Source organism: Lepidothrix coronata, unplaced genomic scaffold (assembly GCF_001604755.1).
Source record: "Lepidothrix coronata isolate B3197 unplaced genomic scaffold, Lepidothrix_coronata-1.0 Scaffold156, whole genome shotgun sequence".
In the NCBI taxonomy this organism is placed as follows: domain Eukaryota; kingdom Metazoa; phylum Chordata; class Aves; order Passeriformes; family Pipridae; genus Lepidothrix; species Lepidothrix coronata.
Window position 1 is genome coordinate 512082 of NW_016690336.1, and position 11258 is coordinate 523339.

Genomic DNA, 11258 nt, shown 5'->3' on the forward strand with positions numbered 1-11258 from the left:
CAGGTTGGAGCAACCTGGAATAGTGGAAGATGTCCCTGCCCATGGCAGGGGGGTGGAATGAGATGATCCTTCATCTCCCTTCCAATCCAAATCATTCCATGAGTCCCTGATAAAAATCCCCCCCCAGTACAACACCCGGGGGGAGTTTGGTTTGAGCAGTTTTTTGGGGGTTTCTGAAGCCACAACCTCCAGTCAAAGGGACTGAGGCTGCACCACATCCAGGCAAGGGTTAAGTGCCTTTGAGTTAGATGGGATATTGGGAAGAAATTGCTGGCTGGCAGGGTGGGGAGGCCCTGGCACAGGTTGGGCAGAGAAGCTGTGGCTGCCCCTGGATCCCTGGAAGTGTCCAAGGCCAGGTTGGACGTGGTTTGGAACAACCTGAGACAGTGGAAGGTGTCCCTGTCCATGGCAGGGGGTGGGACTGGATGTTCTTTAAGGTCCTTCCAACCCAAACCATGCCATGATTCCATGATTCTCTGTGCCAGTCCGGACACAGTCACCCAGGACAAAAAAGTCATAGTCACCACAAACCAAATCCTTATTTAATTACAGCACATTTAAAGCCTCTCCTTAATTTCCCAGGTCTCCCATTTGTTACAGTTTCTACGCCTGAGCTTTTGGCAGCTCCTCAGCAACAACAATCAACTGAAAGGAGCTGAATTGTTCCCACCTTTCCTTCACCACTCACCCTTTCAGGGGGTGAACCAGAGAGCAATTCAACACTTTTGAGGGGGTTCACCAACATTGTCCTATCAGGGTAAACAACACATTTGGAAAAAGAGAAAATGGTTATGACAACACGTGATGTGACTGAATCAAGCAATCCACAGATGGATTTTAAGGTCCCTTCCAGCCCTGTCCATTCTGTGAAAGGAATAAAGATTTAAAGGAGACTGTATAAATCAACCACCCCAGAAAGAATCCACTGGAAGAAGCCGGAAAGAAGTAGGAAAAACTAAAACTTGAGACAGCAGAGGCAATTTGAGGTATTTTTCCACTACAGCCTTTATAAAATCAGAGTGGAAGGCAACAATATCAGTGACTTGGATGTTTCCCACTGGTTCCCAAAATCCTCCTCAGCCAGTGGGAGCTGTGGATGCTGCTCCAGCCTCCACCACTGCACGTGCAGCGATGCCCCGTGGTCACTGTGGTGCTTTTTTGAAGCCCAACGTGATGCTGAATTGCCAAGAAAATAATCTAGAGTGAACATCTACCACGATTTTTCAAGGGGAATATTCTGTATGCAAGAGGCTGCAAAATTCCTTCAGCTCCTTTTTTTGTTCCTTGAAGCATTTGGTTGGTAATTAACGTTTCAAATCAAAATACTTCAAGCACCACGGAGGGAAAGACAGGAGGCAATTGCCAGTTAATGATACAATTACAAACTGGGTTTGCTTTAAATCAGCTCCTAAAAATGCCTTAGATATTCTAAGAATGTAGAGATCAATGCAAGAGGCTTCAAGGATGTGAATCTGGGAGGGAAAAACAAAAAGAAAAAATCTAAAATCAAATGGGACAGAACGTTAATGAATACAAACAATAGTTTGGGTAAGAAAGAAGACAAAAACAGAGATTTCTGTTTAGTGAGTGGCAGCAAACACCAGCAGCAGTAAATTGCAACAGAGCAGAAAGCTCAGAGACATTAAAAAGGGGGTGGATTTGCTCTATTAGCAGCTCTAATTTCACCCCTGTGCACTCAGGGGAGGGACTCACTCACTGGAACCTGCTCCAGATAAAGAAAAACCAGTTTAGAGAGTGATAAAAGTGCTGCCATTTCCACAGGTTTCAAAGAGAGTTTCAAATTCTCACCATTAACCACTTGTCAGCTCCAGAATTCCCAGCTCTCACCTGGCAGGGAGTTTTGCCTGGACTGAAACCCGTGAAGGGAACTCCTCTGAAAGCTTCTGCACTGAATTTCTTTGCTTCTTTTTTTGTGCTTATTTATAGTCCAGAACTCTTTTCTACTCCGAGTTAAATTTGGGAAGAGTAACGAAGCAAAGTCACAAGGAAGATCAGGAAAACAGGGAAAAATAATGGAGGGAAAAAGTTTTATTATGTTGAAGTGACTAGAGAAAAACATCAACCCTTCAACACTCGTTGATGTTCCTTTTCCAAAGGGTGCATTCCCAGTTTGAGGGAAGATAAGGAATGTTTGCTGAATGCTCAGGAATTCAGTGTGGCCAAAGTTTGGAGCAGAGGAGCCACAAAGCAAAGAAAGGAAATATCCAGCTGCTGTGACAAGACCTTACCTGGATTTTCAGGAAAAGCTTGGCAAGGTAAGGCTTTTCAGGGAATTCCTTCCTCAGGAAGAGCATTGCTGCACTTTGAAGGCTTTCTGCATTTTGCTGCTTTAATTCTTCCACTAAATAATCATTTCAAGTCATTGAACAGGCAGGGAGAGACATCCTAAACCCATATACTTGAAAAAAGGAATGAACTGAAGTGGTTTGGAAAAGAGGTGGAGCAAGAAAGGGGGGGGGAAACAGCCAGAATTGAGCATTGGCAGGGACATGTCTCTGACACAAAAGAGCATTTATACTTTCCAAGTGCAGATTTTAACAGGCAAGGAGAGGGAAAGGGAGGCAAGATTTCAATCAAGGACTTCAGGATAAGGTTTCTGCTCTTTAAAAAAAAAAAAAAAAAAAAAAGTGGATTGTAGGGTTGTTTTGCAGTAAAAACTACATTGCTGAAGTTTTATGCTGCAAGGCTTTGTATAGACAAACAAATCTCACGTTTAAATACATTTGTTGTATTGAAATTGAAGATAAGCCAGGAGAAATGAGGGGGTGTAAAATGACTGTTTACTAGTATATGCAAACAAAGAAAAAAAAAATAAAAAAAAATATGATTTGGACATTTTGCCCTGCCCAGGAACAACCCAAACACACGTGTGAGCTGAGACAGAATCATTCCCAGTAGCCTGGCAGGAGCAGAATTTCCCAGATTTCATCACATTCCTGCCATTAAAACCACTCTGCTTTCCAAAGGGGAATTGAAACACGTTCTGTAGCTGAGAGAAAGTTTAACAGTGGAGCTGCAACGAGGAAAACTGAAGGAGTCAGGCTGGGAGATCAGGGAACAGTTTGTATCCTGCTTTAATTAAGGAGCCACTTTGCCCTGAAGGGCTGAACCCCAAAGCACAGGGACTTTCCTGCAGGGAAATAAGGGATGAACAGCTTGGAAAAAGAAATGAGAGACGGAATATGGGAAAGATCTGAGTCAAGAGAGGAACAGAGACTGGGATGAGGCAAGGACCGAGCGCTGGGAAGTCTTAAAATCATGGAATCACAGAATGGTTTGGGTTGGAAGGGACCTTAAAGATCATCTAATTCCAAGCCCCTGCCATGGGAAGGGACACCTTCCACTAGCCCAGGTTGCTTGGGCAATTCAAGGGATGGAGCAGCCACAGCTTCTCTGGGCATTTCCTCAAAAAAATCTTTGTCCCAAAAATCCATCCCATGATTTAACTCCTGTTTTATCACACTGAAGAGAAACTCCAGAGAGCCAAGACTTCTCAAAAATTAAAAAAATAGGGAAAGCATGTAAGGAAGAGGCAGAGAAAGGACAGGTAGGAACAGAGGTTGGAACTCAGGGAAGTTCAATCCACCACAGAATATTGCACAAGACCTGGAAGGACACGGTGAATCTTGGTTTTTGGCTGAGAACTGAAGAGAAATCCTAAGGACCACACATCCCTGGATGTGATATCACTGCCAGGCTCCACAAAAAAGGGTGAAGAAGTCTCCATGAGTAAGAGCTGATGCTATTTTAGGCTTTGTTTTGGTAAGTAACAAGGACATTAAGAAGAGCTGGTGATAAAACATTACCTTGGATTGAGTGCACACAAGCATAATCCTATTAAATTAGGGATAAAAAGAGGTTAAGTGTTGTAAGAGAATCCAAGTTCACTCTTTAACCATGAGAAATTAAATCAAACAGTAAAATCAAGTGGGCTGAGGAGATGAGGGATGGCAAAGCTGCCATCCAAGTCTTTCTCTCAGGTCAAAGATGCAAAGCTATTTGAAAGCTGCGTCCTCAGAACTAACCTCAAAAAGGACATTAGGATCAATTAAAGAGGATGTGTGTTATGGACAGGAAAGGATTGATTAGCAATGGCTTTAAAGCCAGCAAGGGGCAGGGAGACAAAATAAGAAGTGCCAGAAGTCAAGCTGTGCCAGAGCTCAGCAAATGAAAACAAAAGAGCAGGAGATGTTTCAGGTATCCAAGCAAAGGAGACCAGGAGGGAAAGGGAAGAGATCCTGTAAGGAGAGCTTGATAAAACCAAGCTTAACACTGAATTAAGAGGGGAATAGGGACATGAACATGGGTGGAAGGCAAAGTGTGTCATGAGGTTGAGGTTGTAAGAGATACAACCACAGTGGAGACAGAACTGCAATGTTTTGATGGGTTCTAATCCAGGGAAAGCAGACAGCACCCATCCCATCTCCAAAAGACATGGCACATGGAACAATATCCTCTCTGGAATGAGGCTGTCAAAGCAGTCCAGCAGCTGAGCATGGATCTGTGGAACATTTAAAATTTGTATTTTGAGGAGGAGGGAGAATCTAAACATTCATCCTCCCAAGACCTCAAGGGTACACAAAGTTCCTCAAGGAGAACGTTGAATAAAAGAACTTAATGAGCAAATGAAAAATTGGAATGAGGTGCAAACAAAGCACTGGAGGTGCCAACAGTCACCTCTGCTATTCCAGTCCACTGTTTCCTCTCTGGAAGAATTATTTATTGTACAGACCTAAGAAGTACAGCTGAGTCAATCCCAATTTCATTATGGATATCAATACACTGGGAATTCTTCATTATGGATATCAATACACTGGGAATTCTTCATTATGGATATCAATACACTGGGAATTCCTGCATGACAGGAAGGTGGTGAAGATCATTTCAAGAATTAGAGTGGTTTAAAGAGGACAGAAGTTAGTTCAAGGATGGCATTTGGACACTGACTGGTACATTCATGTCCTCAGAGTCCAGAGGAGGCCCCAGAGATGCTGCCAGGGCTGGAGCCCCTCTGCTCTGGAGCCAGGCTGGGAGAGCTGGGGGGGTTCCCCTGGAGAAGAGAAGGCTCCAGGGAGAGCTGAGAGCCCCTGGCAGGGCCTGAAGGGGCTCCAGGAGAGCTGGAGAGGGACTGGGGACAAGGGATGGAGGGACAGGACACAGGGAATGGCTTCCCAGTGCCAGAGGGCAGGATTAGATGGGATATTGGGAAGGAATTGCTGTCTGGGAGGGTGTTGAGGCCCTGTCCCAGGTTGGGCAGAGAAGCTGTGGCTGCCCCTGGATTCCTGGAAGTGTCCAAGGCCAGGTTGGCCTTGGCCAGATCCTGATCCCCATGACCAAAACTGTACAAGAGAGACAAACACCTGGAAGCACAGAGGGAAAACAAAGGAAGCAACTGAACCCGAATAACCTATTCCACAGGAAAGGACCAGGAGGGTTTGTCCTGCTTAGGCCAAAAAACAAACAGGGAAGGTTTCCAGAGGATAGGACCTGTCCAAATTCATCCAGGGAAAGCAGGAGTTTGAGCTGCCAAAGGAGGAGGAGGAGGGGACATTTAAGCTCAACAACACTGGCACAGGAAAAGCCAGAAATTCCCTGTCAGTGCAGGTGGATGGAGACTGGAGGAAACTCAGGAGAGCTTCAGGGAGAGGACACAGCACTGCTCTGAAACATCTACAAAGTATTACCACAGTTCTGCAGCAAGAACTTTATTTATTACTAAAATAATAAAGTAACAAATCAGGATAAAGTCATAAATCAGGATAAGACTCAGTCCAGCACTGATTATGCAAAATCAACTATCAGTCAAAATAACCTGTAAGTTAAATAAAATATGATTTTTTTTCAGGTGTCTGTGACCGTGAATTTGATAAAAGAGAAGCTCAAATATTTAAATAAACCACTACACAAGTGTCAACCTTTCTACACAGATGTTACTTCCAGTACTACAAGAGTATTTCAATGAAAATGAGGTTTAGTACTTGCTGCTTGAGTATCCAATGACACCAAGGCTTGACCCTGCAGCTCTTGCCAACTCCTCCACATCTAAAAATCAGGACTAAATAAACTAAACAAACTAAGAGTTCAACACTTTGTAAAGTCAAAACTCTCCAGTTGGCAAACTATTATCAAAACTGTCAAAGGCATTAAAAAGAAGGCAAAAGCAGTCCAAAGGGAGCCTCTCCAATCCACGGCCTGCCATCAACAACAAAAAGTTTCCTGAACACCTCAAACCCTCTGTCTTTACCAGAAGGTGATGCAGAAGTTTCACAGGTATTCCTAATGTATTTTTAAAAATTAAGGGAATAACTTGAAAAGTGTCATTATAGCTCAAGGAGGGTTTTTTTTCCAGGTGGATCTCATGCCCTTGCTCAGTGTTATCAGGGAGTGGGAGTTTGTGGGACTGAATGTCAGGAACAGCAAGAACTTCAAGGTGAACTCTCAGCTTTCACATCATACTGGGCTGGGCAAGGGTGAAGATGGAAGAATTTGGGTTCCCATGTTTGACCAAACTTCTTAAATAAGAAGTCAGATATGCCAGGCCTTATTTGAGATCTGTGGATTCCCCATCCCTGGAGGTGTTCCAAGTTGGAAGGGGCTTGGAGCAACCTGGGATAGTGGGAGGTGTCCCTGCCCATGGCAGGGGGTGGAACGGGATGAGCTTTAAAGTCCCTTCCAACCCAAACCATTCCATGATCTCTGTCCCAGACCTGGAAGGATTTTTGTCCTTCAGAGAAGCCCCACATCACTCTGAGCACACAGGCAGCTGATATTTGCTTTTCCTCTGCCTCCACATTCCAGGTTTGGTTTTTAACTTCATCCCTCTTTCTATTCAACATCAGTAACTCCACGTTCAGAGTCAGACACCTTGTTAAAGCCCTTAATAACTGAGCATCTCACTTTATTTCCCAGCACATTTTCAGACCCCCCTGGGCTGAGGCAGCACCAGAAGACACCTCACACCTTTTCCCTCTTATCCAGAACATCCAACTCCGTCTGCCGTGGGATTCCACCAAGGCTGGGGCAGCTTGGACAACTCAAAGCACAGCAAAGTGTCACCAAAAAATAAAAAAAAAAAGGCACTTTTAAAGAATTCCACACAAATGACCAGCTCTTACCTGGATTTTTATGGGCCAGGTGAAGTTGCTGACGTAAACAAAGAAGGTGATGTTGGGGTTGTTGCGGAAATCAAACTTCTCGTTGGAGAAACTGTCCTTGTACTCTTTTATATTGGTTCTGGAAACAACTGGAATTTCCTCCCCTGCCTGTGTGCCAGCTGGTTTAGGAAGGAGCAAGAAAAAAAGTGTTGATGTGTGTTTAAAATAAAGAACAAAAGGGCAAATTGGCCCGAATTCCAATGGTAAAAAATTAACTGTTCCTTCAGAAATTATTCTTTTTTAGCTGCACTGCAATATCAAAATCACTGTGTGCCAAAATGCTGCATTATTAAAAATCAAATTTGCACCTTCTTAGGTTTCCAAAATGCACTACTAACATGGAAAACAGGTTTTTTTAAAAAATTTCACCTCTTCCTTCAGGCCCAGCATTTAAGGACATTATATATCAAGTACAGAGGTTAAAAAAAAAAAAACAAAACTGTTTTCCTAATTAAATTTGTATTTGTCAGAAACTGATAACTGAAACAAGCTGCCAAGGAACTCAAATCAGGCTCATTTTACCTGCAAAACTTGTGGACCAAGTGATGTTGAGGTTGAAGTTTTTGGATGCATTGATGAACATGTCCAGGTCTCTGTTTTGCTGCGGGAAGGAAACACAAAAAGAAATCCCCATTTTTAGGATAAGCAGTTTGACTGCATAGTTCCCTAACAAATCTTTGCTACAAAAGAAATTATCTTGGAATTCGTTATTTACCTGAAGAAAATACATCAAGCAAAAAAACTAAACACTGCATTTGCTGAAAGGAGTGCAAAGAATGTGACAGGAAGAATTGAAACACAAGAGCTGGGGTGAAAACAAGCAAAACATCTCAGCTCCGGAGCCAGGCTGGGAGAGCTGGGGGGGTTCCCCTGGAGAAGAGAAGGCTCCAGGGAGAGCTGAGAGCCCCTGGCAGGGCCTAAAGGGGCTCCAGGAGAGCTGGAGAGGGACTGGGGACAAGGCATGGAGGGACAGGACACAGGGAATGGCTTCCCACTGCCAGAGGGCAGCGATAGATGGGATATTGGGAAGGAATTGTTGGGTGTGAGGATGATGAGGCCCTGGCCCAGGTTGGGCAGAGAAGCTGTGGCTGCCCCTGGATCCCTGGAAGTGTCCAAGGCCAGGCTGGAGAAACCTGGGCTGGTGGAAGGTGTCCCTGCCCACGGGAACAAGGTGGCCTTTAAAGTCCCTTCCAACCCAAACCATCCCATGATTCTGTAATTCCACAGAACTGGAGCGGCTCAGAAGTTGTTCAAACAACTGGAAAGGATGAACTGTGGATCCTTATGACATTTTTCCCACGAAAATTTGGGACTGCACAGTCAAGGCAAGGCCATAAAGCTCCGGTTGCTCCGTGGAGGTTGGAAACACCTTCCACACGACCAGCCTACACCTGGAGACCCCCGGAGCCGTGACAATCCACAGCTTCCATGGCCAGGAGGAGAGAAGAGAGACACCCAAGGGACGAATCTGAAAGGGAAAAGTGGAAAATGCACCTCTTCAGGCGTGGCCACAAAGTTGATTGCGGTGTAGTAACGATCGTCCTCCTGGGACAGGCTGAAGGTGAACTGATAGTCGATGAGGAGAGTGTCTGTAAGGAACACAGGGACACGGTTATCCCACCTCCTGGAATAAAACAGCTCCTGCAGAGCAAGGCATGATGCCACTGAAGGGATTTTTGGACAACTAGGAGCCACCACGCTGTTGTCAGGAATGACCCCCAGTCTGTGTATGATGCCACACAAGGGACAAAAAACCCTGGAGGGGGAAAGAGGTGGCTCAGATTTGCCAGCCAAGAGCTGCTCTGAATGGAAGTTCATGCCTAAATATTGCAAAAACAGACCTAGACACTGTAAAAAACGTGCCAAGATATTGACTTTTCCAGCCTGCAACACCTCCATGTTCTAAAGGGACAGCAGGAAAATTAAAGGGGTGTGCAATTCCCACTTGGCAGGGGACAAAGTTCCCCCTGTGACAAGTTTCTGTGCATCAGTGCACTTTACTGGGAGGATTTTTACAGAGCAGCTGGTTGTTGATGGATTCAGCTCCCATCTTGCCTGGAATACATCCCACTCAAGCACTCCAGGAGCAGTTTTTGGTCTGCCTGGATGTCCTTCCACGCTCATGTTTGCTTGGGCTGGGGGATGATCAACAGCCAGTTTTGGGGATGCATCCACCAGTCTCAGCATCCTTATTTATGCTGACATTTATTACGACTTGAACACCATATTCTGACTTGTCCCCATTCCTGAAGCTGTGCAGGAACATTCCAAGCAAAGAGGAATAGGAAATTATACACCAGGTGCTATTTTTTTTTTCTCTCTCTGCCTCCTGGAGATCCCCTGTGGACAGAGAAAGCCAGACAACCTGATGTCTATCCACAGTGGAGCACCAGGAAATCTTCAAGGAATGAAACCAAGCCAGGCTGGATCTGTACAGCACAAGATTCTTCCTGCAAGAGTTGGGATATTCTGCCTTTTCCCTGTTTTTTTTGTCCATTTTACCAACCCTGCAACGAATCTGGTCATCCTTGCACGGAGATTGTCATGAGGAGCCACCAACGCCCTCGTTTGGCCACACGAGCAGAACCCAAATTAGCCAAAACCTGCCCGTTGAGCATTTCTGTGCTGGACAAACCCACTGCTGGGGACTTCATGGAATTCCAGATTCCATCTCTCCACCCCTGCCAGGCTGCTGCTCATTGCTAATATTTGCAAACACAACCTGGAGGGTTTCCACCAAGTAAGTCGAGCCTTGGCAAAGGATCTTCTGGAACTGCACGGGAATCCAACGTGGCAGTTTTGAAGCCCGTTTTAACAAGGATCAGAATTTAAAATAAAGAGCATTTTGCACTTATAAAAATTCTTTGGGTTTTATCTGTTTGAGAGTGTTCTCCAAAGGACCAGATTTCATCTCGGTCACGTGAGAAACATCCAAAACTTTGTTCAAACGATCCAATCATCACACGGACCTTATCAAGAAAAGCATTTTCATTCTCTTTAAACAATACTTTTCAGAAAAATTAAGCTTTTTTCGAGCTGTTTTTCAGTCCTTCCCTTAATCCCCCATATTTTAAACACAGGCTAAGACAACTGAAACAAAGTGTTTTAAACTTCAAGCACATATTTTATCTGCAAACACAATCCCAGAGGTACTCACAGTAACACGTTCCTTTGAGAGGATTTCCCTGATACCTGTTTTCGACTTCACACCTAAAAAAGAAAACACATTTTTTAATAAATGGGGGTGTTTTTTTGGGGTTTTTTTGGTAGTTTTATTTATTCCCAGCCACTAAAATATATCAGAAAACACAACCTGGGCTGATAACAGCAATGATTAAAGATCAATGTCTGAGCCGTGCTGGGCTCGAAATTCCACGTTCTCTGCGAGTCAAACTTGTACAGAATAAAAAATGAAACATAAAATTCTGGATATCAACCTTTGCATCCACTTGGAAGGTATTTATTAGCTCTTCACAAAGCATGGAACTGGATTAGCTCAGTCAAAAACTAATTCCCATTTACATTTATGGCTATTCCAGGATCTCTCCGACAAAAGTCCGCTCGCGCGAGCGACGCTCTCAAAAATAAACCTGGCAATGAAATCCTTTGGAATTAAATTATTTCCACTAACGTTGCACTAAAAGCATTTCTGTTTCGTTACAGAGAAACCTCCAGCAAATTTGTTGCTCTAAAACCGCTCCATTAAACCGCCTGAATGTCAAAGGCTCATTTTCAGGGATATTTACGCTCGCCCAGCCCAGGGAGCACAGGCAGTAAAATCCCCCAATTAAAGAGGAACTACTGAGGGAGAAAAAAATGTGGAGCCAGTCCAGAGGAGGCCCCGCAGATGCTGCCAGGGCTGGAGCCCCTCTGCTCTGGAGCCAGGTTGGGAGAGTTGGGGGGGTTCCCCTGGAGAAGAGAAGGTTCCAGGGAGAGCTGAGAGCCCCTGGCAGGGCCTGAAGGGGCTCCAGGAGAGCTGGAGAGGGACTGGGGACAAGGGATGGAGGGACAGGACACAGGGAATGGCTTCCAGCTACTCAAGGAGGACAAACTTAGATGAGATATTGGGAAGGAATTCCTGGC

At 44.8% G+C, this 11258-nt stretch overlaps 2 protein-coding genes across 2 annotated transcripts in view; one reads left to right on the plus strand and one right to left on the minus strand.

Annotated features, from left to right (window-relative positions):
- The window catches only part of CUNH20orf194 (chromosome unknown C20orf194 homolog), a 732083-nt gene that overhangs the window by 496972 nt on the left and 223853 nt on the right, over nucleotides 1-11258 (plus strand). The gene's annotated exons all lie outside the window — the stretch shown is intronic.
- The window catches only part of ATRN (attractin), a 172651-nt gene that overhangs the window by 62954 nt on the left and 98439 nt on the right, over nucleotides 1-11258 (minus strand). Inside the window, exons 21-24 of the mRNA XM_017828986.1 lie at nucleotides 10333-10385; nucleotides 8670-8764; nucleotides 7698-7776; nucleotides 7137-7294 (exon numbers count right to left, since the gene is read on the minus strand). Of these exons, the coding sequence (XP_017684475.1) occupies nucleotides 7137-7294; nucleotides 7698-7776; nucleotides 8670-8764; nucleotides 10333-10385 (385 nt within the window). The remainder of the gene's footprint in view (nucleotides 1-7136; nucleotides 7295-7697; nucleotides 7777-8669; nucleotides 8765-10332; nucleotides 10386-11258) is intronic.